This window comes from Carcharodon carcharias, chromosome 3 (assembly GCF_017639515.1).
Source record: "Carcharodon carcharias isolate sCarCar2 chromosome 3, sCarCar2.pri, whole genome shotgun sequence".
NCBI lineage: Eukaryota > Metazoa > Chordata > Chondrichthyes > Lamniformes > Lamnidae > Carcharodon > Carcharodon carcharias.
In genome coordinates, this window is record NC_054469.1 from 202365286 (window position 1) to 202381176 (window position 15891).

The 15891-nt window shown below is 43.3% G+C and overlaps 1 protein-coding gene across 1 annotated transcript in view; it reads right to left on the minus strand.

Moving 5' to 3' along the window:
- Nucleotides 1–1079: 1079 nt before the first annotated feature.
- The window catches only part of LOC121276601 (genetic suppressor element 1-like), a 323710-nt gene continuing 308898 nt past the window's right edge, over nucleotides 1080–15891 (minus strand). The window contains exons 16-17 of the mRNA XM_041185215.1: nucleotides 7898–8001; nucleotides 1080–2848 (exon numbers count right to left, since the gene is read on the minus strand). Of these exons, the coding sequence (XP_041041149.1) occupies nucleotides 2729–2848; nucleotides 7898–8001 (224 nt within the window). The 3' untranslated portion in view covers nucleotides 1080–2728. The remainder of the gene's footprint in view (nucleotides 2849–7897; nucleotides 8002–15891) is intronic.

Consider the following 15891-nt stretch of genomic DNA (forward strand, 5'->3'; position numbering starts at 1 on the left):
TGTTTTCGCAGTTTCTTTATAGTTATGCTGGTATTTTTTTAACAGTTTTCTATCAGGAGGAAGCTCAAGATGAAGTATTTAAAGCAATTGTAAAGCGAGTTAGGGTCGTCAGGAACATTTTCTGCATTGTCAGCAATAATTTATTTCAGATTCAAAGACAAAAGTATGGAGACCGCTTTAACTAGTATCAACATCTGGTACAGCTGCTGTAGAAAAGGTCTGATATTGTTTCCCTCATAAAAGAAAGATGGAGGAAAGGACTCCATTATATACAACCAGCTAATATTGAACTCCAATCCTTTGAAAATTCAGGATTATGAGAATGGGTGCAGGGTTAGTTGAAGGCAAAACCTTACATCCCCAGAGTAAAATAGCTCTGCAGCAAGTGACACATTGAACTCCTCTTAAACGTTTAACTGAAAACTGGTGTGGTGCAATGTGGCTGTACATAAATTACACACCTGAACAGGGAATTGTGTGATGTGAACGTGTGAATGCAGAAATTTACGGAAATTATCCAATGCTAAAGGCCTTCTAAAGGTTACAATTTGAAAGAAAAGTGTAAATCACACGGAACATATTGATATAAAGGAGAAACGTGATGCGTACAAAACTTTATTAACAAATGCTTATTTTAGTCACAGCAGACAAATTGAATAAATACTTAAAAATCATGACTTCAAATAATAAATACCTGTTACAATTTGAAAATTGTTACTAATGGTAAAGGCTAGGCTTTGTTAAAGAACTAATTGGCTATCCTCATCTTTAGGATGTTTGTTCAGTTGGCTAATGCTTGATAATGACTGAGTGAAAGAAAACCAACTTATTTTGGGGGATCCAAAACAAAAACAGAATTACCTGGAAAAACTCAGCAGGTCTGGCAGCATCGGCGGAGAAGAAAAGAGTTGACGTTTCGAGTCCTCATGACCCTTCGACAGAACTCTGTCGAAGGGTCATGAGGACTCGAAACGTCAACTCTTTTCTTCTCCGCCGATGCTGCCAGACCTGCTGAGTTTTTCCAGGTAATTCTGTTTTTGTTTTGGATTTCCAGCATCCGCAGTTTTTTTGTTTTTATTTTGGGGGATTTTAGGTAAAGAGTCATATAATTCCAAATTATTCCACTAATAATTTAAGAGAAGAGTTACTTCTTAAAACAGTTTAAATGTTATCTTTTTTTTAGGATTAGCTATGAAATACTTAGCTGCAGCAAAAATTTAATTGCGCAGAGGCCCTTTTCTTAAAAAAAACTACATAGCTCAAAAATGCATCAGATTGTATACAACAATTCCCTTAATGCTCATAATTATACAATATTCAATTAAAAATCTTTATTTTAGACAATGTTATGCTAACTCCATTCACTTAAACTTTTGCCTTTATAGGCAACTGAAAAATCTCACATAGTATATTCTGTTAAAAATATCTTGATGCTTGGGAATAAAGACATTTTATGATCCCTATTCTTCCTCAAAGTGAGGCCCGTTTCATGTACCTGTGTGATAACAAGAAATCTGCTTTCATTAACTTCATTACAAAAAAATAGAAAATGTACTTCAAGTAATTTCTAATATTAGAAGTGGTGCTGTGTAGTAAAAGGTAGTTTTTGCTCAGCATTTATATTAGTTAAGCAACAAAGTAAAATAACAGATCTATTCTTTTACAAAAACCTGTTCTTAGCACTGCATTAATCTATTTACTTCAATGCAAATCTGTACCTTCTTATTACCAAAAACTGAATTAAAAGCAAACCTGTTGCAGAACTTCAAAATATACATTTAACTTTATAATCACCGAATAATGCTGTAAAACTATACTGTAATATACAAAACCAAAAAGGATTCACTGTTAATATATATAAACATCAACAATACATAGATCCAAACGTTAGGCAATGTGTGGCATTTAAAAAATGTACTTTGAAGAAAGTAGAGGATAGAAAGGATATTATGAATGCTGAATACACACATCAAATTTGCTTCATTTTAATACAGGCAATGACCTGAAACAGGTTAACGCTTCTGTTAATGTTGCAGCGGGGAATTTGATAAGAATGCGTTAAGTGTTCATGTCACATGGGTGACAGTCGTCTCTACTCTTATAACTTATCAGAACCACACAAAATAAATGAATAGCTAATAATCAGCATCTGTATTTGCTTAAAGTCTTGCATGTTTAGTTTATTTTATACAGCAGGCCTTCTCAACTAACTTTCGCTTCTGGTTCAAACTTGCAAGAAATGCTTTCTGCAGCTGATGTACAAGTCATAGACAAAACAAAAATACATTTCTCATTAAATACAGAAAGGTACTTGGTTTACACATTCATTTCTTTAATGTAGCCTTTTCTGCATTATTTACTGTAACCTGAGGATCCGCAAAGTGTCAGCATCCAGCTTTGCATTTTAAGTCCTCAATATAGCTTTAGATCTAGCTTGGCTGTGTAGGGTAAGCATGCAAGCTGAGCTGTTTGGCAATGGGAGCCTCCTGTCAGTAGAACAGTTTGGTTTGAGAGTACATTTGAGAAGTTCCACGCTGTATCCCGATGATTCTTGAAGCAAATGATAACTACATAAATGGAAACGAATCAATCTGCTTGGAAGGAACAACTTATCCTGTAATCTATTCACTTCAATGCAAATCTGTACCTTCTTATTACTGATAACTGAAGGGCACATTTTTCCTGGCTGTGGTTTTCGCCCTTGCTCAAGCAGGTGAAGCTCCTCCGTTCATCTGTATGATGACGCAGGCAGGCAATGAGTCAGATCAAGGCACTTGCGCAGATGGCGGAGGGCAGCCTGCTGGTGCTGGCGCTCCATTTCATACCTCTGTTTACACATTCTCAGCTCCTGTAGGGACAAATACCACAGGAATTGGTGTTTATTGGAACCTTTGATTAGAAATTAGTACGGTGGCCATTTTTTAAAAAATTAAGATGTAGAGACAATTGACCATTAATTTTTAAGAATTGAAGTCAGCTCAGTTTCATGGCTTCTTGATGTCAACAGCTGTGTCAGTGTGGGACTTGCAAATAAATATTGAAGAATTTCGGTCATTTCACACATTTTCATGGCACTACATATGGACGGCTGACAGGACAGTTCCTGGAGGTGTTTATGTGGGCAGTACAAAGCTGGAGCGACCAATTCCTCAAACATTCTCCATAAACTTTAAAAAAAAATACTAACCTCTCTCAACACTTTGATGTTCATAGCTGGGATTTTGCATTTTGGCAGAATCTTGGTGAAAAGTCGGTGCACCCGCTCAACTAGGCTAGTGATTATCGTTTAAGTGATTTTTGTTGGCATTCCAGTGAGATTCCTACCTTTGCTAGGGAAGGGAGGAAAATGGCTGCTGCAGGGCCTTAGGCACTACAAGCAGCCGAGCCTCATGCTGCTCATGGGGACAGCTGAAGATTAGTCTGATTAAAAAACAAATTAAACACGGCATGTGCAAGAGAGTAATCTATCATTTCGTGACTGATTACATTCCTTGGGGATGGACTTAAGTTTCAAATATCCTCCCAACCATCACTCAATGACGGCTGACACCCACGGTGGGAACTTCCGACTGGGAGTTGGTGGAACAGCTTCCGGGCTGATTTCCAAATCCATTAAATTGACGGGGGTGGGGCGGGTCATGAGAGGGTGGGGAAGGGGGAATCAGGCCTCATATATTTAACTCTTGCATCGACATAGGCAAATTAGCTCACCACGAGATCAAGAATCTGAATCTGTAGGAAAAAAAACTTTTGTTTATTCTAAACCACTGCAAGTGGAACTGTTGTGAATCTTTTAATTCTCTACCCCACAGGGTTGTGGATGCTCCATCACTGAATATAATTAAGGCTGAGATCGACAGATTTTTGGTCTCGCAGGGAAATCAAGAAATATGGGGTGTGGGTGGGAAAGTGGATTTGAAGCTGAAGATTAGCAATGATCATACTGAATGGCAGAGCAGGCTCAACGTGCCATATGGTCCACTCTCGGTCTTATTTCTTATGTTCTTATGAACTGTTTTGGACTAGACTCTTAAACATTTAATTTGTGATATTTAACAATTGTAAGTACAGAAAAAACGTGTGGTTTCTTAGGGAATGTTAGACAAAACTTTGTTGGTCTTGTTGACAAATTAAACTTGCAAAAGTTCTAATTATCCCAGATGGCCAAGTAGCAAAACGTTAGGGCAAGCAACACATGGGAGCATGGAGTGGATTAAACTAGATCTACAGTTCAGCTGTAGCAAAGATCTCATATTTCCATAAAGCCAACAGGATAAGGTAACCCAAGAAGCTCTTAGCAAAATGCTTAGTATGGTTCCTGAAAGATTACAGTTAGAAATAGAATGATTAAAAACATGGCAACTAATCGATGGAGAAAGCTGTCCACTCTCTGAACCTTATTCATGTTTTTGGTGAACTGTGCTGTTTTTAAAATGAGTTCTTACTTCAAGTTTACAGCTCTATTATAGGGACTAACCATTAACTTGTCTGTCTTAATGTCATCTACCCCCTACATGCTAACACAGTGCTGTGATGCTTTCCTGTTTAGTGAAAGATTATGGTACAGGTTGTTGCTGTTTATTTAACCAAATGCAAACCCTGAGCTCCTGATACTCTCTTATATGATGATATATGTGACTAATCTTTGCTTCAATTTGTAGATTATAGTAACATTTCAACTTACACCTTGGCTAGTAAATATTCCTTGATAATAAAGAAGGTTTCAATTAATGCAGAAACCATATAAAACATGCTATCTATAAACAATTGTACAGTAAAGGCCTAACACCAGGAGCACCTGATACTGACGTAACTACCGATGTAACTATGATGCAATTTACATGACTAAGAGACAGATCTGGAGGGACGCATAAATATAACCTTGTGTAAAGTTACTGAGATGTGCATAGATCTGGAAATAAACAAGAATGGTTTTTACGAATAACAGTCTGGCAGCATTAGGATACCAGGCAAACCCTTAAAAGAGGCCTATCTAGACCCCAAACCCAAGACAAAACAATAATCAAAAATAGCTGGAAAAACTCAGCAGGTCTGACAGCATCTGCGGAGAGGAACACGGTTAACGTTTCGAGTCCGTATGACTCTTCATCAGAGTCATACGGACTCGAAACATTAACTGTGTTCCTCTCTGCAGATGCTCTCAGACCTGCTGAGTTTATCCAGCTAATTTTGTTTTTGTTTCAGATTTCCAGCATCCGCAGTATTTTGCTTTTACAAAACAATAATCACCTGGCAATAAGTTTCTTTAATAGCCTCCGGGGCATATTGTTTTACAACGACCCACTTACATATGATCCTAATGCTAACATTAAGGGCAGGATTTTCCTGTTGGCGAGTGGGGGGGGGGGGGGGGGGGGGGGGGGGGGGGGTGGGGGGTGGTGAGGCGCTCGCTGATGCGTAAAATGATGCGCGGTGACGTTGGGCGAAACCCCCTACATCACTGCACTCCATTTAAATTTTCAGGAAGGTGGGGGCACAGCAATATCAACTGTGCGCCCGCTGACCTGTCAATGGCCAATTGAGGCCATTGACAGAGTAATTAAACTAACTAGTGGACCTGCCCGTCCAGCCTTAAGGTTGGTGGGCAGGCCAGGAGCCCCGGCAGGAATTAGAAAAAGCATGAAACCTTATCCACGGGCAGGATGAGGTTTCATATAGGTTTTTAAAAATTTTAATAAAGTTTTTGTAAAAATTGTGGACATGTCCCAACTCAGGTGACAGTGTCACATGAGGGGACATGTTAGGGAAATTTTATTTTTCTATTTTTAGCTTTCTTACATTTAAAGCCAATGTCCCTGAGGCAGCACTTAGCCTCAGGGAGATGACTGCTCTGTTTTGTGCACATGCGCAAAAGAGCGCAATCTCAATTTTGGGATTCCTCCGCCCCCCCCACCGTCCACACAGGAAGTGCATAGCACTTCCACACGGACGTCATGCTGGACGGGCCTTAATTGGCCCGCCCACGTAAAATGTTGCCGCGCCCGATCAGAAGCGCGCCTGTGTGCACCCGCCCTTCAACTTCGCCCCTGACGGGGGGAAAATTCAGCCCTAAGTGAAACAGTCCTTTTGTGCATGGAGATGGAGTGGATTTTCAATCTGGGGTCGGGTACTTGATGCTGAGATCATTTCTGTGTCCCGCCACAATGTGATTTTTATGTGCAAAGGCCCTAATTGGGCTGGTGCCAATTTGGGGTCCTATTAGTGGCACCGGGTGCAGCCTGGAACCGGGGATTAGATCTGGAGGGTGATTTTCAAATGCAGAGGCAGCCACGACAGGCTTGGTGTTGTCAGGGTGAATGTAGCAGATGAGAGCAGAGAGCTAGCGGCTTCACAGTCCAAACAAGTGACCAAACCCATCAGATACTTAACCCACTCTTGCATGTGAGCGCCTCGTTTTGACTATCCTTTTTTTCTCCAGGATATTAAATTAGCAGCCACAATAAATAATGGCTCCCCGCTGTGCTCCTGGCAGCTGTGCATTAGCATGCCCCAGATCATTCGCTCTTCCTGTTCTAACCTTTGAAAATTTAATTCTGTCCCTTGCCAACCTGTTAACAAGCTCTTCAACTTACTTAACAGCCAGTTAATTGAAGGCATGCAGGTTAGCAGCTCCCCCACACCTCCCTCGCTCAAGCCCTCCCTTTGAAAATAGCAGCGTGCCAGGAAAGCATCAGAAGGCTAACACACCATCCCTGAGCACTATTTTCAAAGCATGCCCACACCTGACCTTGCCCCCACAGGTGTGCCCTAGTGTGGATCTGTAGAATTTCTAGTGAGTTAATTTTAACATCAAACATTCAAACCGTAGCACTTATACATTATAGCTCCGAAATTCCTCTTGGTTGCCGTGTATGGGGCAAAACATCTGTCTGCCCCACACAAAACATATGACATTAAGGAGGCAGGACTGGCGATCTGACTCTTCTGGCTGGATGGGAACATGATGTTATCAGCAAAGTGAGGTGAGGTGTGCCAACCTGTGGCAGGCGGATGCAGAGCCTGAAGAGATACAATTATATCAAAAATCTGTGGGCAGATTGCACCCCCCTCCCCCAACCCACCATCTTTGCTCAGTGATCCAAGGGAAACTTGGTCAGTGTTGGCAGGGGTGCTCCCTTTGGTGAAGAGGCTGAGCTTTCTGGGCACATGGGACAAGCAGATGGCAGAGAAGTGGTCGCGGGGATTGGGTCTAGCTTCAACCGTTACGAATCACACAAAATGTACATGTGATTTATGGAAAGGGTCTGGAATTTGTAGTGAGCCTTCCCTCCCCCTAAAACTGACAATTAACAAAGATATTCTTCTCCCTACATTATCCGAAGTCTCTGCTTCCTGATTGCTTGCTGCAAACATCATAAAAAGGCTCCTCCTGCTGTGTTACACTTGAAAGGCCAAACATCAGTAAATATTCAGAGCAAATAGTTGACTGAAATGTTCTTTTAAAATCGATGGATGTCTCTTTGAACTAAATTATGATAAAACTCCACTCCAATGGATGGTTGGTATTTTACTCTAATATACAGTGGGCAGATCTCTCATTTTCACACAAGCAATCTAGTACCTTTATTGGAGTGAGTGCAACTGAAAATCATCAGGGCACCAAAATGTCAAACTTATGCCAAAACGCTCCAGTGTTTAATATAATTTAATTCAAAGGGGCATCCAGCAATTTTAAAAGGAATATTTCAGAGGACTTAGAGCTCTGCATCTTTACTGATGTTCATCCTTTCAAGTGTAAGCACTGCAGGAGGTGCCTTTTAAGCTGTGTGCAGCATGTAATCAGAAATGCAGGCTTACCTTACTTAATAAACACTGTTTTCAAGAAGCTGCTTTGTGTCCATGCATCTGGTTATTGTACAGTTAAGTCGTTTCTTACCAACATGTGTGCACTAAGGTGCTCTGCTGTCAAATTTAATTCGTGATTTCTCTCCTTAAGATGATTCAGCTGCTCCTGAAGGACTTGCCGCTCCACGTTTTTCTCTGTGTAACAAAAATTGTATTGCCAATTGTATTACTAAAAGTCACATCAGCCAATTTTATCCTTTCTCTTCACAACATAAGGCCATTTCCCCCTCCTGCACACTGAGTCTGGAAAGCTTTGCAGTTTTTACATTTTTAAAAACATGAACAAAATTGGAGCAGTCAGGTTTGTTTCTTTTTTTGAGTTCGTCTCAACTACAACTGTCTCTGCAATGCACAACTGTACATTGTTCGAGGCGATTTAAGAGTACTAACAAAACAGGAACATGCAAAGCAATGAGAGTAAAATCAGGAAGGTAAATACATAAAGAGACAAAGATCAGCCAGAGAGATAGGATAAAAGCAAGATGCATGGCATGAGAAAAAAATTCTCAACAAAATCAGAATGAACCAAGGTGGCAATATTTTGAGAAAATAAGAATCAGTGGAACAGGAAGATGTAAGAAATATTGCTACATTCTTTATGCTTTATTTTACTTTTTTCACTCAACATTTTTTTCTCCAAACTCTTTTATATATTGCTTTATTTCTTCTTGATCTTAAATCCTTTTTAACATGGCACTTAACATTATTGTACAAAACTCGTGCTTTGAAAACCATCCTTAATATAACAACAGCAACAGCGTACAGTTATATATGGTGTTTAACTTATGAAAACATCCTATGCACTTCACAGATAAGTAATCACACAAAAACTGACACTGAGCCAAAGGAATTATTAGGACGGGCGAGTAAAGGTTTGGTCAAAGAGGTAGACCTGAAGGAATGTCTTAAAGGAAGAGAGAGGTTGAGTGGGGACGAGGTTGGGAAGAGAATTCCTAAGCTTTGGGCAGAGGCAATTGAAGGCGCAACATTCAGTGGGTTTGGAGAGGCCAGAATTGAAGGAACGCTTAAAGGGTTGTAGGGCTGAACAAGATTACAGAGAAAGGGAGGGATGATGAGGCTACTAATAAATTTGAACATGAGAATAAGTTTTTTAAATTTAAGGTGTGGTAGACTGGGAATAAATGTTGGTGAGGCAGGTACTGGGATGAAGGTTGAGCAGGACTTGTGCAAGTTAGGGTACTGTTAAGATCTGTCTCCAGATATTGAGCCTGAAATTCCATGGAGTGGCCTCGGAGCGGGGATGGAGCTGTCGTGTCTCAGAAGAGCAGGTCGGGCATCAGGGGGGAGGGGGTGGGTTGGGTCAGGGTCTCGGGAGGGATTGGGTCACATTTCGGGGGTTGCCAGATCAGGCAATGTGTGTGTGGTGGGGGGGGGGGGGTTGGGTCTCAAGAGGGGTTGGCAGGACAGGTCTCTGGTAGTGGTCGCGTCAGGCCTTGGGAGGTTGGGTCAGGGTCTCGTGGGGAGTGGGTTCGGGCCTCAGGGAGGATTGGGTCAGGTTTCGGGGGATGGTCGGGTCAAGCAATGTGGTGGGGGGTCAGGTTGGGCCACAGAGGGCTGGTGGGGTTGGGGTCTCAGGGGGGTGAGTCGGCTCTCGCGGGGGTGGAGGGGGTGGGTTGGACCTCAGGGCGGGGGTGGTGGCGGTGTAAGTCTGTGGTCAAGTCTTGGGGGTGAGTACCGATTGGGTGGGGTGGGGGGCGGGGGTGAGGGGAAGAGTCCTTAGGGAGGTGTGGGATTTCTGTGAGGTGGGGAATCCAGTGGCGTGGGTTCCCATGGTGGGGGAACCGCCTGGGGAGTGGCGCGAGTTCCATGGGGGGGCGGGGGTCCATGTGAGTGGGAGAATCTCTTGGATGGAGGAGATCTTGGTAGAGGGGGGAGAATTCTGTGGGTGCTATCCCATGGGGGTGGAGAGTCTTTGTGAGAGTGGGGAGTCTGATGGGGCTGCAGGTTGTGTCCCGTGGAGGGTTGGTGTGGGTCTGTACAATAGTTACCCAGAAGTTAGAAGTGGTTTTAATCCTTCTAACTTTTTCTGGGTAACTATTGATGTAACAGTTGGAATCATCTGAAGTTTGTGATTTAAATCACATTTTTGGATGGTTCCCATTTAGGACAATTGCCCAAAGGAAATTTGCATTTCCCAGGCAATTTCTGTGCAAACCTCACCTGGGAACTTCCAGGATGGGGCAGGGGGTTTCCCAGCGCATCCTTTGGGTACCACCACCACCACCACCACCACCACCACCACCACATCCCCCCCCACCCTGCCCCCCACGCCAGTTACACTGCCCTGAAGCTCAGAGGTTACGGACCAATGTTGTCGAGGGGCAGGATGCAAATGAGAAATAGGAGGGAACTAAGGATAGATCTTTGGGGGACTCCAGAGGTAATGGTGCAACGACAGGAAGACAAGCCATTGCAGAAGATTCTCTGGTCATGACTGGAAACAATTGAGGACATTGTCATTTATATAGCGCCTTGCATACCACAGGACTTCTCAAAGTGCTTTACAGCCAATGAAGCATTTTTGAAGTGTAAAAAATAATGGAGGCAGCGTTCAGTCTCATTAGACAATAGATTGTCCTGTGGCAGTCAACTGTCAAGCATCGCCTAGTGTGGCTCAGGTGCCCCACGCCGACCTGGCAGTCTCTGCCACATTTGCTGCAGAGGAAGCCAGTGTGCTGAGAAGATGCAGGATTCACTGGCCTCTGTTTTCTCAGGGCCCTCTTCTCGGCCATTTGAGCTTTTCGTTTCTGCTTGCCTCTTCCAATGCCCCTCCAAACTGTCAGCCTCCAGATGTCATGGCCATTAGCCAGTTGTCTCCCAGTTGTCAGTGTCGATGTCCACCATATTCATATCTTGCTTATAACTGGTCTTGTGGCAGAGGTATGGATGCCCAGGAGGTCATGACCCAGTGGTCAATTCACCATGCAGAAGGTCTTTGGGTATACAGCTGTTATCCGTCCAATGAACGTGGCTGAGTCAGCCCAGATGTCGTTGTCTTAGCAATGTGTGTATGCTGACAGAATTAGCATGCTCCAGCTCCGAGTTGGTGACCTTGTCCTGCCAAGAGCTGTTGAGGATACATCTGAGACAGGGAAGGTGGAAACTATTCAGCCTTTCTCCTGTTTACCATATGTTGTCCAGGTCTCACTACTTTAGAGAAGTGCACTGAGGATGCAGGCTTGATAGATTCACAATTTGGTGTTCCCAGTCAAATTTCTGTTGTTCTACAGTTTTAAACATGGACATAGTAGCTGCAGCTTTTGCAATGTGTGTATTGATTTCAGCATCAAGTGATAGATTGCTGGTGATTGGGGAGCCTAGATGTGTGAAACTATTCACAACCTCCAACATCGTATTACTAATGCTGATAGATGACAGTGTGGTAACATCCTGGACCATGGCATTTATCTGCCTGACACTGCTGGTCAAACCAAACTCTTTACAGGCATGAGAGAGCCTGTGCATTTGCTGCTGCAGCTGTTCCTCAGTATGGAGTGTTAGTGCAGCATCGTAAGCATAGAGCAACTCTCTGATGAGGACTTGCAACACCTTTGGCTTGGATCTTAGGTAAGCAAAGCTGGACAGCTTTCCATCGGTTCTGGCATGTGAATAGACACCCTCTGCAGATGACCTGAAGGCATATGACAACAGCAAAGAGAAGAATATGTCAAAGAGCCAGAACACAACCAAGTTTTACCCCACTGCAGACCTCAAAGGGTTCCAATGTTGCACCGTCATAGCTGATCTTACCCATCATGTTGTCCTGAATAGAGGAGAGCACATTGAGCAGCTTCAGTTGTCAGCCAATTTACTCCAGCAGCTTAAATAGATCACCTCTGTTCACATGGTTGAATGTCTTGGTGAGATTGATACAGGCTATATATAGTAGTCTCCTTTGTTCACAGCATTTCACTTGCAGCTGCTGGACTGAGAAGTTCATGTCAATTGTAGATCTTCCGGTTCTGAAACCATACTGAGATTCGAGTTAGCTGCATTCAGCCAGGATCTACAATCTGGCAAGGGCAATATGGGTAAATGCTCAGCAGAGCAATGCCTCAAAAGTTTTTGCAAACACTGCAGTCGCCCTTGTTCTTGTACAGGGTCACAATCTTTGTATCATGCATATGCTGAGGCAATGCCTCCTACCTCCTGTTGAAACAGTGAAGTTTGTGCAGATGCTGCAGGAATGCTGCTTTCCCATGCTTGATGAGTTCAGGCGGTATTAGTATCAACACCTGCAGCTTTACTCATGGCAAGCGAGTAAATAGCTTTGCTAAGCTCCTCCATTCTGGGTTCAATATCCAGCTTTGCCATGACCAACAGGCTTTCTATAATATAGCTTCCTCAACAACATTATTCTCCCTAGAGTACAACTCAAGGTAGTGTTCAACCCATCTCTCCACTGTTTACTGCAGTCAGTGATGGCTTCCCCACCTTTGTTTTCAATGGAGACATTTTCTTTGCTGATGGACCTGTTGTCTTTTTGACACCTTCATACATGCCCCTAGCATTCTCTGTGTAAAAGAGCATCTGGATATTCTGGCAAAGCTGTACCCAATAGTCTTTGGCACACCACCTGGCAGTTCATTGGATTTTACTTTGGAATCACTAGGGGCTGCTCAGTTTTCTTACTTGGAACTCTCTTGTAATTAATGAGAGCAGACTGCTTGGCTTCAAAGATAGGTTCCATCACAGTAATGTCAGCCTTGATTTTTCTTCTCTTGCTTCCCATATATTGAGATTGTGATTTTGTAGGTAGTGTCTTGAAATATGTTCCATTTTGTTTCTCCACTCTGGGTGGTGTTATGAGCTCGGTCAAAACCAATAACATTTTTTTCAAAAAAAAAATCAGAATTCCAGCTATTTACTGAAAGGATGAAAGCACAAGATTCCACAGTTGAAACAAAAGAATTTTTACCATACAAGAGTCGAACAAAGCAAACACTAAATACTATCTTGAGTAACCATCCATACTCTAAAACTCAGAATCAACATAAATTAATCATGAATTTACAGGCAAATTGTAGTTCATTATAAACTATAAATTACACATTAAATGGCACATGCAACTGAAATAGAAAACTTATTAATTGGTGCAGCAGTCCACTCAGCATGTATGTCATCAAACCCAGTCAGAAAGTTCTTCAAAACTCCGTCTTCCTGGCAAAGAATTTCAAGTTCCTCTTTTTCTAGCATTTAGCCTGATCCTCAGCCGATAGCAGAGTACAACCAACTTGAGTTCCACTGACATGGTCATCACCAAGAATGGCAAACTTCTGCAGAACCTCCTTGATTCTGTTTATGATGGTCTGGATGGTGTAGAACCACCAATGTTATCTTCAAGTAACAAAAATAGCTGGAGCAAATGTATATTTGCCTATTCTCAACTTCTGGATTTAGTCTCTGTCTTCTTCAACCTGCCTGTGCTGCACCACTGGAATCACCAGCTGAACTCTGATGGCTCTGTGTCCTTTTCAAATGGTTTCAACCAGTTTCAGTACCCTCAAGAGTTTTGGTTTCCAATCTCAGTTTCAGTTTCCTTAGAAACTCGAAGAGTCAGTTTCCTTTCTCAGTTTTCCTTTTTGGTTTCCCTTTTCAATCATGAAGTCTCAAAAAATACAAGCTTTAAAACCACTGATTCCATTACAGTGGGAATGCAGGAAACTGGCTGTTCAATCATGTCATGGAGCTGTGGGATTTTATCTGGGTAAGCAGTGCAGCTGACGTTAATACAAGGATGACATTTCTGCTTTGAATGAAAAAACTTCAAGGGGTGTATCCTCACCCTAGTGTACCAGGGAGTGATTGTTATAGTAGCTGTGCATATTGAGTATGCAGGTCAGAGAGTCATGCCTGGTGAAGATTAGGTCCAGCCAATCTTGAATATCTCCAGAACACCTTGTGGTGTGGTTTGTTCTGAAAGGAGGTATTCATCACACAAAGCTTGTGGTAACAGCGTAACTCAAGTGCTGTAGTCTTAGCCATTCTCATTTATCATTCCCAGGCCATGATGTCTCAGGCAGGAGGGCCATGCCTCATGTTCTGTGCCCACTCCTGCACTAAAATCCCCCAGTAGGTAAATCTGTTTTGACTTAGGGATTCTGTTGGTAGCAGTGTCAGAATCCTTCAAGAACTGGCTCTTTTGCCTCTGTCGTGGAGCACAACATTGGATCATAGATACTCCTGAGGTTAACTGGCCCTGTTTGAGTTGAGCGGCGGGCGGAGAGATGGAGTGGGGGTGGGTCTATCACCATGAGTAGCAAGTTCCTTACAGCGAAGCCTACACCTTAGTCATGTGTTTCCTCTGAACTTGTCCACTGCTAGATGAACATATAATGATTTTTCTTTCGGTGACCCGCAATCAGCAAGCCTTGTCTCCTGCAGGGAAGCTATGTTGCTATTCAGCCTATCAAGTTCCACGTTGATCACAGCTGTCTTGTGTACATTATTGACCAGCTGCAAGTTGTCTGTCAGTCCTGTGCACATGGTCCTGATGTTCCAGCTTGCTAATGGAAGAGTTGTCATTTTTTTTGTTGTTGTTTGTTTGCTTGGTGCGGTGCATTCCATTCAAAAGAAACTCTAAGCTCCAAGCACCTACTGAAGCAGTTGGGCTGTGGCGGGTCAGCACCTTGCTAGTCAGGGGCTGCCAGACTTGAGGTGAGTGGTGGCTGACCGGTGGGGCATGATGGCCTTCCCACCATCGGAGACTGTCCTGTTCTCTACACAAACCGAGTTGTGTTCATCACTCATAACTGCTGCTTCCTGTGTTGTGTTAATGCTCTGCCGCAAAACTGGAGTGTCCATTTCCAGGGCACAATGGAGACCTTGGCTGCCCAAATGTCAGGAACCCCCCCTTGACCCTGTTTGAATTCAAAGGAATGCAAAGCACACTGTTTGGCACCAGCTCAGTTGAAGGATTTGCCAGAAAGCTGACACTTTTGGACATCAGTCTGTCTTTGGGCTCTACTCCAGATTTTTGGCCTCCTTTAGCCTTCAACTCTTCCATGGAATCGAAAGGTCAGTGGAGCTGTTCACCCGTAGCTGGGAATTGGGTTGAGTGCCAAGGTGCGTCCACGTCAGTGGGCCTGCACACTGCACATCTGGGGGGCCAAGCCTCCTCCAAATTCCTCTTAAGCTTTAGCCTGGGGCTGCAAGGGACCCAGTTTCTGTGTGTTGCCACAAGGAGGCACAGCTGAGGACTTGTTGATGGAGGGGCTGTGAACTGACAAGGGGACACACATTTGGCTCTCGTTTTCACATTGCTGCTAGCTAGTGCTATAGGCTGAAAATGAGAAGCAAACTAGTACATAAAAGTGGAAAGCACGTGAACTCTCTTCAGCCACATCTGCATCACATTGTCACTTTTGTAATGTAGAAAACATGATAGCCAATTTGTATGCATTAAATTTCCACAAACAGCAATGTGATAATAAGCAGGTAGTCTGTTTTTGTGATGTTGATTGACGGATAAATATTGGCCAGGATATCAGGAAGGGCTTCCCTGTTTCCCTTTAATATAGTGCCATGGGAATTTTAAGGGACGCCTGAGAGGGCTGTTGGCCTTGGTTTAACATCACATCCAAAAGACAACAGTTCTGATAACGGAGCACTCCCTCAGTCAGCCTTGATTTTTATGCTGAAGCCCTGGTGAGGGACTTGAACCCACAAAAAAGACACAGAAACTGGGTCCCTTGCAGCCCCAGGCTAAAGCTTAAGAGGAGCTTGGAGGAGACTTGCCTCCCCCAACCCCCGAACAAACTTGAAAGGACAAACACCAGCAAATATTCAGAGCTCCAAGTTTAGAGCCTTTTCAATGCTCAGGCAGGGACAGAAATCCAATTAGAGAAACTCAGGCCTGGAGTTTTGAGAAAGATGGGCATGGATTTGGGAGGCAACCACACTGTTGGAGAAACTTCTCCTTGAGTTCTCTGCCCAAAGGCAGATCCAACACACAGCGTCACACTCTCCACCACACATGGGGCAAGAAGGCAGGGAATTGAACCC